Here is a 22,859-nt window from a genome sequence, read left to right on the forward strand (position 1 = left end):
GGTTGGTTTTCTGTTTGTTTCTTTTTTGATATGGGTAGAGAACATATTTTTCTCTAACTTAATTCTTAGAAATTGGTTGAACCATTTTGCCTGAAACCTTCTAAAAAAATCAGTCTGAGGCAAACATTCAATATGGAAAATATCAGCCCAAATGTTTAAAGTTTGAAAAGGTTACAAGCAACTGAAAACAGGGTCTTATCATGGGAAGTGTCAGGCAACCTTAATAATAGGCAGTGCTACAATCCTCACCTATAATAAAGAGAATTTATACATTATAATTAAGGCTGCGAGTTTGTCACGGAAGTCACGGATTTTTGCTTTGCAGTTGGCTTTTAATGTAAACAAGGCAGCTGACACCTGGCTACCATTCTCTGACAAACTAAAGAATGACAGAATACACTGCGTGAGACAAACCAGCAACATGAATGCTTCTCTGAGATTTATAACATCAAAGGCAGATATTTGAAATCTGGTCTGTTACATGAAAACCTGAAACTTCATCAAATGAAATTCACAGTATGCCAATGTATCAGTTTCTCAAGTACGCTTTAGGTAAGGGTTTGTGTGGTGTTCTTACTCCACATGAAAACTGGGGTGGACTATAAAAGTTGTCTCAAAGCTGGCAATTTGATACATCTACATCTGTCCTCAAATTAGTGCTAATGACCCACAAGAGAAAAATCCTGATTAAGTTATAAGCATAGAATGGTAAAGCACAAAATTCTCTTTTCTTGACAAGAAACAAACTGAGTCTTTTAATGTTCCGTTGTGTTTGCGGACACTATTCAAACAACATATAGCATGAGGTGTTTTGGTTTGTTTTTTAAAGTGCACCACAATTAGGTCCTCAGCAATATAGGTCAGGGGTGCATTCCCCTCCCCCACCCATATTCTTGCCTGACACAGCCAGCAAAAGCTCTAGTGTTGCTGCAGTTATACCAGCAAATATGTTCTGTTGATGGTATAGCTGATTTCTTTTGGGAACTAGTTTAAGCTATACCAGCAAAAAAAAGAACTCTTTTGCCAATATGGGCTGTGTTCCCACTGGGGGGGAAGAGGGATTGCTGATATAGTTGTACCAGGATAACTATAATGACAAACTCTTTCAAATGTAGACGAAACCATACTCTTTGTCCTTTGGGGCCTCATCTAAAGGCCACTGAAGTCAACAGGAGTCTTCCTATTGACTTCAGTGGGCTTAGATCAGGCCCCAATGAATTATAAGGTAATTTCAGGCAAGATAACGGATAGCTGACGTGACAATCAACCAGGCTTGTCTCATCTGAAACATGTCAAAGATTTGAAAACAATATTGAAATATACCCAAGACATACCCTAATAATCCTTTGTCTTTAGTGATAAACAGGTCAGCCCCTGCTGCTTGTTTCATCCTGTGAATTTCCTTTTTTGTTGATTTCACAATCTCTGCTTTTTCCTATGGCTCAGTATACAAATAGATCTACATTGTGAGGCAGACAATACACAATGTGCACAGGACCGGTCAGGGAGATAAACATCTGTTACCTCCTGCCTAAAAGGAACATGTGTCACCTCTCGGTGATCTGCCTTAACTCCAAGACCTTAAAAACGTAACTCCTTAAATATTATCCGAACATATATTTTGCAATGACTATGATGACCAGTGGGGTACTAGCTCTCAGTAGAGACCTCACATGCCACTCTTTGGTGAACTATTATGCAGATAACTGACCCAGGGGATCCCTGTAAAATCCTATGCACCTCCTATAGCTGCTTTCAGTTGGCACCAAGAGGTCCCTGGGTCACGATGTGGAAAATCCTAAACTTATGATAGGTTCCTAAGATTTATATTAACTTACATGTGGAGTTGTTTTAGTTAAGTTTAATCTGAATTTTAAAAATGCACACAGAATACAACTAATCATTGTTTGAATATTCTGTTTATGACATTGTTGAATCAAGACCTTTGAAGTGCAATTCTAAAGTGGCACTGTACAAGAAGGCATTGTGCAGCTCTATATTAGTGTGTCTCCATGATTTCCAGATCCAATTTGTTCAGCTCATAAGTAAAAAGATGGGTCCCCGTTCCCAACTGTCACGCCTGCAAACTCAGCTTGGGATCTGAAAGTCAAATCTGAGTGCTTTCCTTACTGAGAATATACAGTTTCCATAGGCCAAATTCTAAAACCTGTGAAACCTCACTGGGTCTGATTCTGATCTCACCTCAATTTTATTCCAGAACAGCTTCAATTGAGTTATTCCAGATTTAGGCAAAGTAATTAAAAACATATTTAACTGTAAGCACCTGCTTAAATTCATCCCTGTTCAGTAGACCACTTTAGCACCTGCTTAAATACTTTGCCTAATCAGTGCCGTAAACTGGTATAATGTAAATCAGAATTTAGCCCATTGTCTCCAAGTTCAGCCTCTCAGTTACACTTATTAATGATGTTCTAGGTTACGGCCTAAAGGGCTTGCAGGCTACCCTCCCCTAGGCCAAATCCACCATGCACAGCATAGCCTTTATGCTCTGCTGATAAAAACTGACAAGAGGACATGTTCAATTCAAGCTCCCCCCTTCCATACCCCACCCCCACAAATATTTGGGGATGGTTCTAGTAAAATGAGCAATGTTCACCTTTCCACCAGACATTGAGTGGAGTGATTGCTACTGTTATTGACACCACTGCTGTTCCTTCAGGGACAGGCCTGTTTCTCCCACAGCCTCAGGGAAAACAACCCCAGCCCTTTCTAATCTGTTAGTCTTTAAGGTGCCACCGGACTCCTTGTTGTTTTTCTAATATGCAGAAATTCTATTTCATCCTAGTCCTTGGTCTCCTGGTTTGCTGCAACATCACTAAGCCAGCTCCAGTGGCTGACATTTTTTAATTGGATTTTTCTGATTATAGAGTTTCTCCTGCACTGAACTGTATGCCATGTTGAGACATTTCTTTAATCTTTGAGATGCTTAATTATCAGCCTGCCTTTGTGACATCATGACATTTTTGCCCTGAATTTAAGCACTTCATCTGCCTTGCTCAATTCTTTTTCAGACTCTCATAAACTGAGAGGAATTATTATGCCAATTAGTTTGGTTTTATCCAACTCAATAAGTAACAGATGAGCCATCCTAAAGAATGAACATTTGTTTAATCTCCACTGAGGTTTAGGTGTGTGCATATGGTTGGGACTTCAGTCCTCTTTCCTACAGCTCTTCCCACCCCCCTGCCCAGCACATCAGGATAGTTTTCATTCAAGGTGACAAGAAGAAAGTCAAGGAAAGTGTGAGCCCCTTACTGAATGAGGGAGGCAACCTAGTGACAGAGGATGTGGAAAAACCCAATGCTTTTTTTGCCTGTCTTCACGAACAAGGTCAGCTCCCAGACTACTGCACTGGGCAGCACAGCATGGGGAGAAGGTGACCAGCTCTCTGTGGAGAAAGAAGTGGTTTGGGACTATTTAGAAAAGCTGGACAAGCACAAGTCCATGAGGCCGGACGCGCTGCGGCTGAGCAGGAGCACTGCCAGCTTTTCTGCTGCCCTAGGCGGCGGAAGGTCCCTCCCCGAAATACCGCTGCGGTCGCCACCCCCCAAATCGTAGTGCCCTGGGCGACCGCCTAGGTCGCCTAATGGGTTGTGCCGGCCCTGCATCCGAGGATGCTAAAGGAGCTGGCAGATGTGATTGCAGAGCCATTGGCCAATATCTTTGAAAATTCATGGTGATCGGGGGAGATCCCGGATGACTGGAAAAAGGCTAATGAAGTGCCCATCTTTAAAAAAGGGAAGAAGGAGGATCCAGGGAACTACAGGCCAGTCAGCCTCACCTCAGTCCCTGGAAAAATCATGGAGCAGATCCTCAAGGAATCAATTCTGAAGCACTTAGAGGAGAGGAAAGTGATCAGGAACAGTCAGCATGGATTCACCAAGGGTAAGTCATGCCTGACTAACCTAATTGCCTTCTATGATGAGATAAATGGCTCTGTGGATGAGGGGAAAGCAGTGGATGTGTTATTCCTTGACTTTAGCAAAGCTTTTGATACGGTCTCCCACAGTATTCTTGCCGGCAAGTTAAAGAAGTATGGGCTGGATGAATGGACTATAAGGTGGATAGAAAGCTGGCTAGATCATCGGGCTCAGCTGGTAGTGATCAATGGCTCCATGTTTAGTTGGCAGCCGGTATCAAGCAGAGTGCCCCAAGCATTGGTCCTGGGGCCGGTTTTGTTCAATATCTTCATCAATGATCTGGAGGATGGCGTGGACTGCACCCTCAGCAACTTTGCAGATGACACTAAACTGGGAGGAGCGGTAGATACGCTGGAGCGTAGGGATAGGATACAGAGGAATCTAGACAAATTAGAGGATTGGGCCAAAAGAAATCAGATGAGGTTCAACAAGTCCTTCACTTAGGTCAGAAGAATCCCATGCACTGCCACAGACTAGGGACCGAATGGCTAGGCAGCAGTTCTGCAGAAAAGGACCTAGGGGTTACAGTGGACGAGAAGCTGGATATGAGTCAACAGTGTGCCCTTGTTGCCAAGAAGGCTGATGGCATTTTGGGCTGTATAAGTAGGGGCATTGCCAGCAGATCGAGGGACGTGATCATTCCCCTCTATTTGACATTGGTGTGGCCTCATCTGGAGTACTGTGTCCAGTTTTGGGACCCACACTACAAGAATGATGCAGAAAAATTGGAAAGAATCCAGTGGAAGGCAACAAAAATGGTTAGGGGGCTGGAGCACATGACTTATGAGGAGAGGCTGAGGGAACTGGGATTGTTTAGTCTGCAGAAGAGAAGAATGAGGGGGGATTTGATAGCTGCTTTCAACTACCTGAAAGGGGGTTCCAAAGAGGATGGATCTAGACTGTTCTCAGTAGTAGCAGTTGACAGAACAAGGAGTAATGGTCTCAAGTTGCAGTGGGGCCAGTTTAGGCTGGATATTAGGAAAAACTTTTTCACTAGGAGGGTGGTGAAGCACTGGAATGGGTTACCTAGGGAGGTGGTGGAATCTCCTTCCTTAGAGGTTTTTAAGGTCAGGCTTGACAAAGCCCTGGCTGGGATGATTTAGTTGGGGATTGGTCCTGCTTTGAGCAGAGGGTTGGACTAGATGACCTCTTGAGGTCCCTTCCAATCCAGATATTCTATGATTCTATGACATCTGATTAATCCTTTCCCCACAATTATACTTAATAAAAGATATGGAAAGAGGACATTTTTCTCTAACCCAGTAAGGTAAATTCCTTGTAGAAGACATTCTTCAGGCTGGAGGATTGCTCGCATATACCAACTGGAAGCAGGCAGCAATTCCATGCCTATTCTAAAAGGCTTAAAAGTTAGCAGATATAATGTTAACACCAACCAAACAGAATGCATGCTCTTCATTTTTAGCTCTGCATGGTTTCATCCAGGTTGGTGGATTTCTACATATGAGAAAATAAACAGTACAAATATGTCCACACTCTCATATGGGACATCCACCAAATAGGAAGACTGCTGAGAAGTAGGCAAGCAGTGGAACGACAACAAAGAAAATGAGTTGAAATTAACAAACTTGAGATAACTACATACCCATCCATTTTATAGATCCCATACAAAAACTGTGTTAAAATTGAGTTAAGATTGAGAGTGCATATCAGTCATTTAATATATTACCTGGATGCTGTTGTTATCCCCAAATCAAGCATTATAAACCCAGGAAATTCAGAGTAAAGGTTAAACCGAAGAGAAATCCAAACATCCTAGGGTTTGGAAATGCACAGTTAGGGCACCCAAACAATTTTAACTTTGCCTTGTTGTGATACCATGCAACAACCTATTATTAGGATTAAAGCATTTCAGTCATTGTGGTCCCAGGTTAGATTAAACTGCTTTATAGAGACACATTGGGGTTTTCCTCCCCACTCATGGCATGACCACAGGACACAGTTAAAGAGTTACACACATATAAACAATGGATACCTCAGAGACTTGCGAGATCTGAGAGGCACAGGTTGGGCTAGGCTAGGCTTTTCTTCTAGTGCTTTGTACAAGCACTTTTCAAAGACAGACCCAGAACCCTGAATTCAATCTTCATATAAAGAGCAGGGTTTGAGTTTTAATTACCGTTAGTTACCCTCCCTCAATGTGTGTAGCTGGGGGGTGAAACTAAGTTACACTGCTGCAGAATACTTGAGAGAAAGCAGCATAATAAAAATGGTAGTTTGGCAAAGCCACATCAGCACTGATGTAGCTCTTCAGAGGCCTAGGTGCTGATACCTCAAGGGCCAACTGGTTGTAGGGAGGATAGCAGGTGAGATACTGTGCTCAGAAAAGCTTTTCCCAGGAGTGAAATGAAAATGAGAGAAGTTATCCAAAACCGTTATTTCTTTAGTAACGAGAGAGGCAGAGGGCAGCTGTTTCACAGATAGGGGCAGCTTACACTGCCTGCATCTCATTGAGGGATACAGAAACTTTAATTGGCACCCAAAAAGTCAGACCAGCTCCCTTCAGAGGACATGGGAGGACATACTATCAGTCCTCCACACAGATAGATGCCCTGCATGAAAAAATGCTACGTACTTTATATTGAATTCTCAAAAAATCAGACAATATTTACATCAGCACTAGATAGTACGGGTTCTGACTTCTTAATGAATCTTTGAAAGCAGATGTCTTCACTTCTCTGTGTCCAAATTAACAGAAAGTATCACACAGCACAACATTTTTTTATTATAAATTTTGTTTACCTTCTGAATAGAATGAATCCCTCTTCTCTCTTATTATTTCAGATAATGAAATTTTATTTTTACTTATTCTGTAATAATAAAATTTCATTTCATCTTTATAGTTTTTCTCTCATACAGAACAATGTTCATGAAGTGGTATTTAATGAGCCTTTGGTTTCCAAAGTCCTAGAGAGAAATGTTAATTGGGCCTGTTAGAGTCATTTGTAAGCTATAAGATACCATTGAACTCTTTTTACTTCTCTTCAGGGACAATCATGAAGTTTTGTAAAGAAAAAAAATTTCCTAAGTGTAAAAAATAAAGATTTCTCCCCTTTTTTCCATAATCTTCTACTCACAGACATGGATAACAAATTATAACAACAAACAAAAGTAGACAACAAACAAGAAAGCCAAGTGAATTTAGCAGATCCAGTACAACACATGGGGTTTGTAACGCCATCTATTACTAAGGTTGCCTGACACGTCCCACTATAAGACCCTGTTTTCTGTTGTTTATAACTTTGCCAAACTAACCATTAGGGCTGAAATTTTCCATGCCAGATGTCTGCCTCAGGCTGTTATTTATTAATTGTCACTTTTGAAAACTTCAGCTAAAACAATTCAGCCATTTCTGAGAACGAGTCTAGGGGAAAATACATTGTTCTGCCCATTTTCAAAAGTTTTGTCAGCCTTTATATTGAAAATCTCTAGCTTCCCCATGTCTTTGAGCAGAGACTTGAAATTTGGCAAGGAGTTGCCTTTGTGTCAGGGACGTCTGTTTGGCCATCCACATGAAAACTGCCTGAATGTGGACAAGTTATAAGTCCTTGAAAAATTGCAATTTGCACATGCCCACTAGAGACTTCTTAGCTTCTAGCGCCTAAATTCTCCAAAGATTCTGTCTGCACTGGGGATGCTCCATCCTGATGCTGAGCAAGACTTTCCCTGCAACTGCACCTCTGGGCTGCTGTGGGCCATGCCAGATCCTGATCCTGGCACTTGAACTAAGGGCAGGGAACCTGTCTCCTGTGCTTTCAGGGTCTGCCTACACAGGAATAAAAAACCTGCAGCTGGCCCGCATCTCGTGGGGCTCAGGCTCTAGGGCTGAAAAATTGCTATGTAGATGTTTGGGCTCGGGCTGTAGCCTGAGCTCTGGGACCCTTTGGTCCCAGAGCTTGGGCTCCAGCCCAAGCCCGAATGTCCACACTGCAAGTTTTAGCCCCACATCCTGAGTCCCACAAGCCCAAGTCAGCTGACCTTAGTCAGCCACGGCCATGCCACGGGTCTTTTATCCCTGTGTAGATATACCCTCAATGACACCCCGCCCCATGCTGGGCTAAGGCAATAAGGAGGAAGCTGCCTGATTTGCATGTGGAGGAGAGAAGAGCCAGACCTGCCAGTGGGAATAGAGGTGGGAGCAGATTTAAACAAGGATCCTTGGGGTGGAGGGAGGACTGGGATTGGAAGCCAGCAGGGAGTGGGAGAGGGAAACCAGGACTGGTAGCTGGGGTGGGTAGGAGACTGGGACTTGCACTGGAACCTGGGGGTGGAGACTGGGAGTTGAGGGGAGACACTGGGGCTGGTTGGTCAAACAGACTGGGACAAGGAGCCGTGGGTTGAACTCTGAGACTGGACGAAGAACAGGAAACCTTAGCAGTGGCATTTCCTAACTTTTATGTGCTTGACTTTGCAAACTTAATAGTGTTCTTTGAATGTAAGGGGACCTTTTTCAGTGTGGAATGATATACCAGGCAGATTAATATTTCAGCTAAGGCTACTATGACAATAACAGTAGTTTTCAGTATAAATTTGACACACATAGCGAGTCTGCCCCTGAAGGGACATATGAGAGATAATGTATTTTAAAGGATCAGATAATTCGCATTTAGAGTACTGTGGGATCCAGACCTTTTCACAGTGCGGCTATTAGCAGTCTCTTTCAAATGCCAGATCCCTGGCCATCCGTCATGCCAAAGTATTTTAATAGACTAAAACTTTGTTAACTTTAAGTTGTTAACAAAACAGGGGCGCCAATGCAGAGTATAGGAGCTGCACCGGTCCTTGGCTTCCCCTAGCTCACAGTATCTTGCTGAATTCATAACCTTTGCAAGGGTCCTGGCTCCTCCCATTCCTGCAAAGCTTTGCAGAGTCCCCAGCTCCTTTGGCTTCCCCTTAATCTGTAGAATTTGGGGGCTCTAAAAGTTCCTCAGGACTCCAGATCCTTTGCTTTAAGCGCAATCCCCAGGATTCCTTTTTTTCTCCACATCTTGCCCTGCACAGGTTTTTAAAAGTGCTCATCAGATTGTGTAGATTACACAACATCTTGGACCATGCAGCTGCTAGACAGTGCCTTTTCTGCCAGGTGGGTCCTTAGTAAGTCTTTATAAAGAGTTACTAAATAATAAGGCAGATTTTTGTAATGTATCCTTTAAAAATTGTGATTGCTCTTTACGTATTCTATGCACCAAATTTTTTAGCTAAAGTGACCCAGTAGGTAAGACACTTGATAGAATATTTTAAAAAGTGTAATTGTAAAGCATTGGTAACTTTAACATATTATGAGTAATTGTCTTCAAACTTTCCAGAAAACAAGCACATTAGTACTTCCCCCTCCCCCCCCCATGTACAAGGGAGTAACCATCATGTTCATCTCAGAACCTGGGGTGCAGCTCTGTCAAAGCAGCTGCTACTCAGTGGCTCTATAGTCAGAGTGATTTTTAAAGACCTAGAACTCAAAATCAGCTTGGCCAATTTCATTGTCATTTTGCAGGAAACAATTGTTGCTTCCCACTGTTCAGTGAAACGATTGCGACAAACAAATAAGTACTGTAATTGCTAGACAAACAAGTCAAATATGCAAGCTAGGATTAGAATCCTGTTCCTTTAGTTCTAAAAACAAGAATACAGGTCCCTACTACTTTAGCTAAGAGGAAGCCTCTATTACAGAGGTAGATTATAGAAGGATCTTTATGTTCTCTCACAGCTGTAGCCAGCCACCTAATGCTCATTCAGACACTATATCCTAACAATTGATAATATTTTTGCTTAATTACAACCTCTTTACTACAAAGATTCCCTATGCAGGAATTGTCAAGAAGATGTAACAAGGCAGACAGCTTGAAGGGGCAACAATAAGCTATATTTAAGTTAGAGTTGCACAAAAATGTTAGATAGAGGTTAAAATTCTAAATCATGGTACTATTTTCATGTCCTGAAATATAAGCAGATTGATGAATTTTCTTCAAACTTTTCAGAAATTTTTTCAACAACTTTCAGAGTAAATATAGTAATTATAATTATGGGAATCAGATGTTCTTGAAAAGCCTGAAGAGTACCTTCCCTATTCTGCTCATTAAGAAATCTATTAATAAACTTTTATTCCTCCTCTTGGATGGGGACAGTGGGATTCTTAATTTTGAACTTGTGTCAATATCTTGTTTTGTGGCGACAGTCACACTTTTACAGGATTTCTCATTTGTGCCCAAAAGATCTCTGAAATCCAGCTTCTCCTTGAAGAAAACCTGAGCTCCAGATTTGTTTTCTTGGGAAAGAGTAATTTAGTGCTCATCCACTATCTAAAGTAAGCCATTATGAAACTCACTTGGCAAACTACAGTACAATATTTCTAGCTTGAACAATTTGAGGACTTACTTCAATCTAATGCAGTAATTCTCCATGTATAGATTGTTCTTCTACCCTATACTATGTCCTCCAGAAATAGATACATTCCAGTGCACGACAAGAAGATTCACTGTAGATATCTCTGGGGAAAAATGTCCCCTGTGTATTATCTCACAAAGCCAATTGACTTGACTCATATGTTTTCCTCTTCCTGAAGAGATTTTTAAATCACTCATTGATAAGAAAGTGCAGTTAATCTCCCGTCAATGGCTTAATTTAAGGACTACCATGAAAAATAAAAAAGCCATAAAGTTTATACTATCTCTGCAAGATACTAAATTTAGTGTGAGATTTTCATACCCTACTCCTGTGCAGACACACATGGACTTGCAGAATTATTTATTTTTCACAAAATCAGAAATATTTGTAATCTCCCCTAAATCTTCTAGGGCATATGAGCAACCATCTTCTTTCATCATCAAAACAGAATGAGACGGTTTTGGAAAAGGAAAGACACCTGGCAGATTGCCATCTCTACTCCTTCAGAACATTTCTATGCTCCGAATTCACTGTAAAGAGCGTTTTCCTCAAGCTGTCACTGTAGAACACATTTTCCTATCATTTTCAGAGATTAATCTATTATTTCTTATTCTTATTACACCGCTACCTCAATATAACGCCACACGATATAACACGGTTTCACCTATAACACGGTACGATTTTTTGGCTCCCGAGCACAGCGTTATATCACAGTAGAGGTGTATTTCAAAGTCCTCTAGAAACTATATCCTAATGTCCTCCATGAATCAGTCTTTTAAACAAGACACATTTCCCAAGAAGCAGCAACAAGCAGATAGTATCCCTTTCATGTTGGTAGGTTGACAAGCTTCTTTGCACAACTCAGCAAGGCACTTAAGCATGTGAATAACTTTAAGCAATGCATAGTCCCATAAAGTTCAATGCAACTGGAGGGCCTTCAAGAAGAAAGTGACATGGTCTGATCAACAGGCAAGGAATGCTATTACCATTATTGGTATTACACTAGTGCTTAGAGCCCTAACTCAGATCAGGGTCCCATTGTGTTAGGCTACGGGCAGACAGACAGGAAGAAGCAGTCCCTGCCCTATGCTGTTTACAATCTAAACAGACAAAGGGCGGAGTGTGAGGGGTCGGAAAGGAGAGGCACAGATAGTATGTCTATACTGCATTGTGTGGAAGCAGAGAAAGAACTGACAGGGATTTGAAGGGGATTTCATATTCTTATGTGAGCAAGAGTCAGGCTAGCTGTAACCCTAATAACGCGAGATTTGTAGAAGCAAGGATTGTGTGAGGCGAGTGGGAAAGAACTGTGTGAGAAGTTGTTGCGACCTTGAGTTAGATAAGTATGGAATGTAGACTATAGTTTAAATTGGTGAGAAAAATAAGATATCAGGATGACCTACGCATAAACAAAATGGAGCTGTTGCCCATTATTATTTGTAACAAAAGGTATAAATGCTTGCTGTAATTGTTTGTCTGGGGAGAGACCTGTTTTGCTCTCTCCCTCCACGCAATTGCTAGAGATAATAAAGTATCTCTGTATCAAAATTCAAGCTCGTTTTGCATCTCACAGTTTATCTCCTTCCTACCTCCTTCTGCTCTCTCACACACCTTCTTTGCTGTTTCAGGATATTGGTGGTTGCATGGCTTTTGCCATTGTGTTGGCAGCTACACTGGCAAAATAAAAGAAGGACTCCTGCTACAGCAAGTAAACCTCCCATTTGTGCAATCTGGATAGAAATGCTTACACACCTGACTTGTTGCACCCAACCTGAGAGTGAGAACTCTTGTTTTTCTCCGAAAATTGTACACCCAGGTCAATGGGACTCGAGCTTGTGAACTCAGTGTTTCCAAGCCCATGCTTGAGCATCCACACTGCACTGTAAGCCTGGGCTTACAATTGCTGGGTCTGGGTCTCTCAGCCATGCTAACATATCCATACTGGAGTACACAGACCTTCTGACTCAGCTCTCAGGTTTGAGCTGCATCCACACTGCCAAATGACAGGGGGACTCAGGCTCTGATCCACTTCCCCAGCAGGGTCCTAGGACTCACTTCAGACTGATTTGTGTGTGGATGGAAGAGGGGTTTGGGCTCAAACCTGAGTCAGAGCCTGGGCTCAGTGTGCAGTGTACACAAGCTCGAGAGGTGAAGTGACTCGCCAAAGGTGCAAGTGTAATATAGTAGAACCTCAGAGTTACAAACACCTCGGGATTGGAGGTTGTTCATAACTCTGAAATGTTCGTAACTCTGAACAAAACATTCTGGTTGTTCTTTCAAAAGTTTACAACTGAACACTGACTTAATATAGCTTTGAAACTTTATTAGGCAGAAGAAAAATGCTTCTTTTAACCATCTTAATTTAAATGAAACAAGCACAGAAACAGTTTCCTTACCCTGTCAAATCTTTTTTTTTAAGCTTTCCCTTTATTTTTTTAGTAGTTTATGTTTAACACAGTACTGTTCTGTACAGTATTTGTTTTTTTGTCTCTGCTGCCTGACTGCATACTTCCTGTTCCAAATGAGGTGTGTGGTTGACCGGTCAGTTCATAACTCTGGTGTTTGTAACTCTGAGGTTCTAGTGTACTAACTGACAGTACAATGCCATCCTACTCTGACTGCGAAGTATGTGATGGTGGTGGTGGAGGAGAGGGTGCAGGAGAAGCCAAATAGACATCGTTCTATTCACTTCTCGGGGCTGACAAGGCACTCTGCACAGCCAGTATGTGGTCATTGTATTGTGAGCATGGCCAGCTGGAGATGCCTGGAGCCAGGAGAACATTCGGTCTCAGTCCAGTCTTATCCTCTACCAAGCCTGTGGTGATTTCAGAGAAAATCCTCTCTGGAGTGGAAGCTGGTCCTGTCCAGTACGCAGAGGAGTGGGGAGAGGGCACATCCTCTGAAATGAGGGCCCAGCTGGAGGCTTAGGTCTTGACCCAAAGCCCACTGAAATCAATGGGAGTCTTTCCACTGACTTCAGTTAGCTCTGGATAAGGCCCACAGAGCATTCACGAGTATTTTTAAATGATTATTTTTAGGTGGAGAACAAAATGAATCTGGTTTCAAATGTGATGCCAGATAGCACTGATTTATCCAGACAAGCACCAAAGGTGAAATGGCAGATGCTTGGAAACACCCGGTCTCTGAGAGTCCTCTATGGCCTCAACATCATCTGCATTCATGTTTTCTCCAGAGAAATTCTTCACCCAAATGGCTGAGCTACCATCTCCTTTCTGGCTGGGGGGCACGGTGGGCCTTCAGCAGAAACTATCCAAGGCCACCGCTGCTTTGCTAATAGTGGGGGGAGGGAATGAATAAATGAGAGTATATGCTATGTGAAGAAAAATTACTTCCAGAAGAGAGCTGTTCTAAGATAAACACCTGTCTGAAGTTTTATTTCTAAATGTCAATCTTTTCCAAAGTCTGGGCATTTGAATCCATGCTATGCGGCAAAATTCAAAGAGGTCACTTTCCTGCCAGGCAGGAATCGAACTAGGAAGCTGAGGAGGAATGAATGATGAAAGGCTCCCAAAGAGGGTGGACATACTTCAGTTCAACTGATTGCCTTTCCTGCCTATTGCTGCTGTTGATCCTGTGCCTTGTGATGTGCACAGCATGTTTCAGAATACGCCTTAACCAGCCGGGGATGTAATGGCAGGGGGAGGCCTGGGGCAAGTTTAGTCAAATTACTCTGTACTATATAAAGGCAGAAAATCGATATATTAGTATTGCTACAGTGTCATAGGTGTGCACAGTGCTATACAAACATATGCTGATATAAAAAGGCAAGTTTCCCATCATCAAGAGTCTTCAATCGAAGTGATACAAACGAGGGTGATGGAATGTCTCTCCAAAAGCAGATGAAACATCTATTCAAAACTCTGCTGTAAAAAACCATCTACCCTGTCTCACATTCTGGCCATGTTCAGCCCCTCATCAAATATCTTCACTGGATTTGCATTGCATCCTGTATCAAAATTCAAGCTCGTTTTGCATCTCACAGTTTATCTCCTTCCTACCTCCTTCTGCTCTCTCACACACCTTCTTTGCTGTTTCAGGATATTGGTGGTTGCATGGCTTTTGCCATTGTGTTGGCAGCTACACTGGCAAAATAAAAGAAGGACTCCTGCTACAGCAAGTAAACCTCCCATTTGTGCAATCTGGATAGAAATGCTTACACACCTTTATCTACTTTGTACAAACATAAGGTAGTCACTGAGAGAGTTCCTTTGCTAGGATCCATAGTATGGTGTCACTCTACAAACCATGGAATATCAAGACTCTAAATTACAGTACTGCTCACCTCTCCATGAACCGAAAAATATTAATGAGAAGGTGCTGATGGGAATATATGAAGTATAACAAGTCAGAATCAATTTTGAAGTAGCTTATCAGGGATGGATAGTAAAATGTCACTGATGGCTGTCAGAACTAAAGCTCAGCATTTCAACGTACCCATTACTGAGACGTCATATTCTATCAGCAGAGTCGCTTCTTGACCACACTGTTTCAGAATACTCATGGCTTCAGCATGTGACGTTCCAAGGAGTCGAATTCCATCAACACTCAGCAACCTGTCACCAGGTTTGATTGTGCCCTCTCTGAAGAGAAATTAAAGGAACAGTCCTTATTAATTTAATAGCATGTGGTTTGGAGATAATAGCCACTTATGCAAAGCGATTCACTCACGCCCTTCCTGACATCTATCCCACTTGACTTTACTCTTAACATTTACTTTGACAGTAAAAACGTTCAGGGGTCATTGTGAAAAGGAAATTGCTTTAATCGGAAAATCAGTGATGGGAAAAACTATCCATCACTAAATAATCAAGTCACAGTGGACTGCTATTAGGTATTGGTTTTGTTACAATATATGCGCGCTCTCTCTCTCTCTCTCTCACACACACACACACTGATGAAAAAGCAGATTGCTAACTGTAAGGGATCACCTCCTGATTTACATCCCTCAACCCATTTGGACAGCTCTCTTCTTCCCCATCTGCTATCTGAAAGAAAATTGGCTACCAATGCCATCCTCTCTCTAAGGTATATATCATAACATATCCTGAATTATTATTAACCCAGGTCTCAGGGAAAATGGCAGGGAGGAAGGGAAACAGAAAAAAAAAAGACACGGATCTCTTGAACATTTGTAATTTATTAATTTTAGCCAGAGACAAAATTTCTGAGCATAAGCCAGAGAACTCAGCATCCTTTAAAGAAACTGTGTGTTTAGTTTCTTTAATGTTTTAAGGACACCAATGCCATTTCTGAAAATGTAATTGACATATAGAATCACTTATCAAAATAGCTTTTTTCTTCTTTTTTTTACAGACATGGGATTTATATATATGTATATACAGAAAGAGAGAGAGAGAGAGAGAGAAAATATGCTAATAGGGCCACATCCTAAACTCCTTACTCAGGACTGATTGAGTGGGAGTTAAGCCTGAGAAAGGACTGAGCAATAACTCAGGTCAGGATTGGCTCTAATATTTTCCCAGAAAAAAAATATAATACACATCTAGATCATTTGTTTCTGTAGTGCAAGAGAAATACATTTCAAAATACAGTATGGAATTAAACTGTACATTAAGGTTGCACTGTGCATCAAAAGATTGTTTGAAAGCTGTGAAGAGCATGCGATAATCCCATCATAGGATTTTTAATTCCTCTCTCTCTCTATATATATATATATTAAGTGTGTGACAGGCAATTCTGAAACAAGCAGTTTAGTCTCTTAATTAAAATTCATGCTATGTCATCATGCACCAACCTCCTATGGTTGCCTATTGTTATTACAATGAAATGCATAATTTTTTAATTTCAAAGGATTGGGTTTGAACGTGTCTATTGTACTCCACAGATGTCTGTCTTAACTTCAGTCTCAGACAACCTAACCTTTCTCTTTTTCTCTCGCTACAGAGGAAAATGAATTGTACCTGTCAGCAGGTCCTCCAGGTCTAACACATGTTATTACAACAGGACGAGATTTATTTCTGTCATCATGTGCTCCACCTAGAAAAGGGAATAAAACACCCTTGTACTCCCTTTTTTTTTTTTTTTTAATGAAAACTCATTTCCAAAATGCAATTCCAAAGGCTTGCAGCATGCACACTTACAGACTGGTTAGAAAAGCAAGAACCATTAAGCCACTAAAATACACCTACATGGCTGTACATGTAGAGTAATGCTATGCTAGTTTATAATAGAGGGAATTTCTACTCTACTGCTCCTTTAGAATAGGATTTGTTAAATGGGGATATTCATTTCTTAAAACCCCCCACAAATTCATTCCCCTTTTTTGTTCTCAGTACGCCCTCTTTACGCCTGTATGGACATTAGCACTAGGTATCCTGAATACTTTGCTGCACCAGGGAGGGAAAAAATCTATTCTTAGAATAGTACAACACATTGGGGAGACCCTACACATTGAAAAAGACCCAGGACACTGCTTTCCCTGAGGTTAGGGTTCTGTTACAGGTTCCAGGGCCTGCAATGTACAGGAGGACAGACTAGATGATCATGATGGTCCCTTCTGACCTTGAAGTCTATGAGCTAATAAACTCCCACAATTTACTATAGGAATATCATTGTCTAAAAGCTGCATAAAGATTTTCTGTTCTCTAATTCAGCGTGAAGACTCTCATTCTACTATAGAGACTGGGGATGTTACTAAACTATAAATCAAATTTTAATAGCTAGCTTATACAAATAGGGTATAAGGTATCTCCTTTAAGAGCCCTGATCCCATTGCAAATGGCAAACTTCCCATCTACTTCTCTGGGTCGAGCATTTGGCCTTGTGTGACCCAAAGTCAGGTTTGTTCTTGGCATTCATTATTATTCATTACTATTGCTCCATAAATAAAAATTTATACCAGTTCATAAACACAGTTCATTAAGTACAGAAGAAATCATGCATTAATCACACAGGATTTACAAACTGTAGACAACAAATCTTGAAATATGATTGCACAGTATCATAAAAACTTATTGCTATTTTGCTTGTGCTCGTCTAGAAATTCAGACTATTCATGTTTACGGATAACTTACCTCGTATTACAAACCCAAAAGTGTTCCCTTCTTTATGTAAAGTAACTTCCACCGTTCTAAATATGACACCCGATCCTTGTACAGCTGAAAGATTTAAAAGAAAAGCTTTGTCTGATTATACTCATAGCTCTACCCTGCTTCCAAGCAAGCTCTTGAATTTCTGATCATACACTTGGAAGAGTTCAACTACAAAAAATAGTTTTTAATAGTTGTAATTTAACTACAACCCATGTTCTTACTGAGAACATTGTGGATCAGATCTTTAGCTAGTATAAATTGGCATAGACCCACTGAGTTCAATGGAGAGCAATTCCAATTGACAGCCTGTGACGAAGTGGGACTGTTCTTAATGTTTTCCTCAGTTTCCCCTATGCAGTTCTCAAGTATCTAGGGGGTGGGATAAGGGTGTATGGTTGCTGCAGAGCAAAGGGCCAGTGCACATAAATGCCCGACACTCTATCTCCTGGCAACCGATGGCCTGGGCCCCTCCTCTGCAAAGGTGCCAACTGAAGGTGTTGGAGACAAAGGGATCAGGTAGCCTCCTGGCCCGGGAAAGAGACAAAGCCCAGAGGAGGAGGGGCTGGACGGGGGTTGGAGTTTGGAGCTAGCTGGGAACTAGGAGTGAGGTGCAGACGGGGGGTCTGCCTCTCTGGGCCCCAGAATGGACCCGGTGGAGGGGTCCCGTTCGCTGGACCTACAAGCTCTGTTTTAGACCATGTTCCTGTCATCTAATAAACCTCTGTTTTACTGGCTGGCTCAGAGTCACGTCTGACTGAAGTGTGGGGTGCAGAACCCTTTGGCTTCCCCAGGACCCCGCCTGGGCGGACTCGCTGTGGGAAGCGCACGGAGGGGCATATGCTGAATGCTTCCAGGAGAGACCCAGGAGGTGAAGCCGTGTGAGCTTCTTGCCCTGAAGACAGTCTGCTCCGAGGGAGAGAAGGCTCCCCAAATCCTGAGTGGCTTTGTGGGGAGCAGTCCCAGAGCATCGCCAGGGGACTCCGTGACACAGCCACTGAGGGATCAGGCTCTCTGTGTTTGAAGGTATGTCTACATTGCACACTCCCTTTGGCAGTGTGTAGAGTACATACACTACACACCCATCCAGCACAGGTATAAATAGCAGTGTAGATGGGGAGGTACTGCCTAGGCGAGCAGATAAGGACATGCCTGAACCCTGTAGGTATGTACCCTACTTGCTCAGGCAGTGCTTCCCAGCTGCTGCCACCCCCCAAAACCCCCCCCCCCCCCGCTCACTGCTATTTTTTGCAGTGTAATGTCCTGCTGCCTCTCTGCTGCAGGAGTACTTCCCCATTGCAGGAAAAGGGTACAGCAGTTCCTTGTGGCGGAGAAAGGCTCCAGCAGCAGGGAGCTGTCAGAGCCTTTCCCAGCTGCAATGAAAGACTCCAGCAGCAGGGAAAGCCTTTGGCAGGGCAGAGGCAGTGGAGAGGCTCTGGCAGTTCCCCACTGATGAAACTGTCCTCGCTGCCTCATCCCCGACAGAGCCTTTCATTGATGCGTGTAGCTACAAACCACAGCATGGACACAGCCTGCTTTTCACTACGGTGTGTTGTTATACATCCCCTACGTGCCATGCCACGGGTGTGCAGTGAGGCACAAAGATGTCAAGTCAATTGCTTGAGGTCAGTTAAAGAGTCAGCTGCTCAACCCAGAATCCAGGAACCTTTCCTCTTGTTGCTCAAAAGGTAGAGTCAAGATTTTTAGGCTACAAACCTCACCAACATTAAGCTTATTTTTTTGACACTGCAAAATCAGTTGTTTCCAGAGTCAGGCTGACATCAGTTGAAAAGGCTGGTGCACAAACCAAGATGGTTGGGGACAATAAGCCATTGTATGAAAATCGAAGATGTTGTTGTTAAGAAACAAAAAGCCATTTACATTTAATTGCTAATAGAAAAAACTTTGGAAGAAGTGGTGAATTCACTATTTCCAAAAAACTCAAAAAGCAACAGGAGAAACATTTGCAAGCTTCTAACAGGGTCTTACAAACAAGGGAGCACACAAGGAATTAAAAAATTACTTAATAGCATTGTTCCATGTTGGACTTGCAGTTAGCAATGCTGCAGTGTAAATAGTTAAAAGGTCAGGATGCTGTTAATAAAGGCCATACTAAAGGTCTCTGTGGACAGAGGGGACAAAATGTTGGTGCATCCACGAAATACAGAGAGGGATCCCTCACCTACATATTGGGTTCTGTGCAAAATGGAAGGTGTGGGCAAGAATAATGGGATTACTACACTCTGCAGCACTGCCCCATCACAAGGTTTCTGTGAGTAAATTAATGCTTACTCCATTACTACTCCACTGGCGGGTGCCCCCACAGTCTGAAACCACAACTACCCCATCTCCCCCAGCAGTGCAGGTTCAGCATACTGGGGGGATGACAAGGTCTGGAAAGCATAAGCTTATATACAGAAATCTTCCTATTATATTACAAGGCATAGTACATATAATAGTCAGTAGATGTCGACAGGGATAGCTAGGATGCTATTATTCAGTCTCGTTACCAGCTACACTTGCACAAAGGTCAGAAATTCTGAAAACTTAAATGAATGGTTATTACCACTGTAATGTAGCATGACAGACACATATTTCAACTGACCAAAGTCACACATATACCAACAGTACCTAAACTGTAGAAAGTAGATTTGGTTAGCTGCAAAAGAAAAAATATGAGAGCAAAATAACCACATCCACTGTTTAATTTATTTAATTAATTGAAATATCCTAAATTCTGAACATGAAGTTCAGTTATCCTCAGCAACCACTAATCAACAATAAGCATTAAAGCACATTAAGGAAGTTGCCAAAAGTTCATAAAAACAAAGAATTCCATAAGGAGAGTTAATTGCTAGCAGCTAGAACACAATGGGGTTTATTAACCCTTGCCCCTTGAGGCACCATAATGCGTCAGGAATGTAGAGAGATCAATGGGATGCTCTGCTTCCAGTACGCTGCAACCCTTTGTTTAGGCAGGAAAGTCCTAGCAAGCTGGTTCTGCAGGTCTTCCTTCCTTTTCTTGTCCAGTATCAGTGAGAATAGACTCTTCCCACTTCCAGTCCCTCCAGTTCCAGCCCCCACCTTTCCAGCTCACCATCACTCCAACTACCACTACCCACCTGATTCCTCCCAACTTCCACTAATTCTCTCTCTCTCACTCACACACACATAAACCTTAAAAAAACTGGGGATGGATGGGCTAAGGAAAGAGAGAAGGAAGATGTTAAGTAGGACTATGTGTACTTCTTTTCATAACAACACCCAAAATAAGGTAAAGTCAGCTAGCTTTGGCTGTCAACATGAACTTGAATCTTGGAGTCCATTTTGGACAGCTTGAGATCCTCCATTCACCCACTCAACCACACAGCTCCGAGCACATCTCCCAGTCTGCTTAAAACAACCCTCCAGGTCTGATGTCTTCAAGGGGTATCATAGAATCATAGAATATCAGGGTTAGAAGGGACCTCAGGAGGTCGTCTAGTCCAACCCCCTGCTCAAAGCAGGACCAATTCCCAACTAACTCATCCCAGCCAGGGTTTTGTCAAGCCTGACCTTAAAAACCTCTAAGGAAGGAGATTCCACCACCTCCCTAGGTAATCTATTCCAGTGCTTCACCACCCTCCTAGTGAAAAAGTTTTTCCTAATATCCATCCTAAACGTCCCCCACTGCAACTTGAGACCATTACTCCTTGTTCTGTTGTCTGCTTCCACTGAGAACAGTCTAGATCCATCCTCTTTGGAACCCCCTTTCAGGTAGTTGAAAGCAGCTATCAAATCCCCCCTCATTCTTCTCTTCTGCAGACTAAACAATCCCAGTTCCCTCAGCCTCTCCTCATAAGTCATGTGTTCCAGCCCCCTAATCATTTTTGTTGTCCTCCGCTGGACTCTTTCCAATTTTTCCACATCCTTCTTGTAGTGTGGGTCCCAAAACTGGACACAGTACTCCAGATGACGTCTCACCAATGACGAATAGAGGGGAATGATCACATCCCTCGATCTGCTGGCAATGTCCCTATTTATATAGCCCAAAATGCCGTTAGCCTTCTTGGCAACAAGGGCACATTGTTGACTCATATCCAGCTTCTCGTCCACTGTAAGCCCTAGGTCCTTTTCTGCAGAACTGCTTCCTAGCCATTCGGTCCCTAGTCTGTAACAGTGAATGGGATTCTTCCGTCCTAAGTGCAGGACTCTGCACTTGTCCTTGTCGAACCTCATCAGCAGGGCCGACGCTTCCACTAGGTGACCCTAGGCGGTCACCTAGGGCGGCAGGATGTGGGGGGCGGCATTTCGCCGCCCTCTGCGGAATTTCGGCGGCAAGGGGCTTCTTCCGCTCCGGGTTGTCGGCGGAAATTCAGCTGTGGGTCCTTCACTCACTCTGGGACCCGCCGCCAAAGTGCCCCGAAGGACCCCCGCCGCCAAGAACGCAGCTTCAGAGGAGGAGCTGCCGCTGATTACTGTGGAGGAGCACCGCCTAGGGTGGCAAAAACCCTGGTGCCGCTCCTGCTCATCAGGTTTCTTTTGGCCCAATCCTCTAATTTGTCTATGTCCCTCTGTATCCTATCCCTACCCTCCAGCATATCTACCACTCCTCCCAGTTTAGTGTCATCTGCAAACTTGTTGAGAGTGCAGTCCACGCCATCCTTCAGATCATTAAGGTAGGTGATATGCTGGCCAGCTCTCTTCCCCACTCTTAGGCTCACCCTTTTCCCCATGACTAAACTGTTTAGGGAGGGACTGTCTGGTCCACATCATCCTCTTACCTCTTCTGTAGTTTGCCTATTATACCAGTGCAACCTAACATACCTCTGAGTCTTAGACTGAGGTAGAGGTCAGTGAGGTGGTGGCAGAGACACAAAGAACAGCAATGTTTGTACACTGAGAGGCAGGCAGGTCTCCTATCACCCAGAAAACCCTTATCACGAATCTGTTGAGGGTTTGGACTTGAAGAGGACAGGAGGAGGAAAGGAGTGAGTTGGCAGTCCCTGATGATGTTATGGAGTGGACAGGTCACTCCTCAATCATGACCCCAGAAGTCACAAAGGTAAGGTATTCACCAGAGGGGGCTTTGTGGGGCTTTATGCATGGAAGGGGACTGCATCTTAAAAGGAGGAAGGCAGAGGTACTGGTAAAACTAATGGGCACTATTATCTTCTTGAGATATCTTATTGTTAAAACAAAAAGGTGGAGAGGAACTGAAGACAGAGGTACAGGGGCAACAGGAAACAAAAGTGGAGGTTCAAGTTCCTATTCTCTTCCCCCACCCTACTCCATAGTTCTCTTGCCTCTGAATATATCAAACGTATTTCCCAATATCCTTAGTTAATGGTCATCCCCAAAGTTATGGGGAAATAGTGAATAAGGAGTAAGTATAAACTGTTTACGTTGCCTGTATTTGGAAGCTGGTTTTCAATGGGACTTGTGCTCCTCAGCCATTTAGGTGATTTTG

The 22,859-nt window shown here is 42.8% G+C and overlaps 1 protein-coding gene across 10 annotated transcripts in view; it reads right to left on the minus strand.

The window, feature by feature from the left end:
• GRIP1 (glutamate receptor interacting protein 1) overlaps positions 1-22,859 on the minus strand; it is a 544,307-nt gene that overhangs the window by 104,122 nt on the left and 417,326 nt on the right. For all 10 annotated transcript variants that reach the window (XM_034770827.1, XM_034770872.1, XM_034770797.1 and 7 more), the window contains exons 5-7: positions 17,396-17,479; positions 16,283-16,358; positions 14,796-14,941 (exon numbers count right to left, since the gene is read on the minus strand). In XM_034770827.1, the coding sequence (XP_034626718.1) occupies positions 14,796-14,941; positions 16,283-16,358; positions 17,396-17,479 (306 nt within the window). The remainder of the gene's footprint in view (positions 1-14,795; positions 14,942-16,282; positions 16,359-17,395; positions 17,480-22,859) is intronic.

This window comes from Trachemys scripta, chromosome 1 (assembly GCF_013100865.1).
Source record: "Trachemys scripta elegans isolate TJP31775 chromosome 1, CAS_Tse_1.0, whole genome shotgun sequence".
NCBI classification, from domain to species: Eukaryota; Metazoa; Chordata; order Testudines; family Emydidae; genus Trachemys; species Trachemys scripta.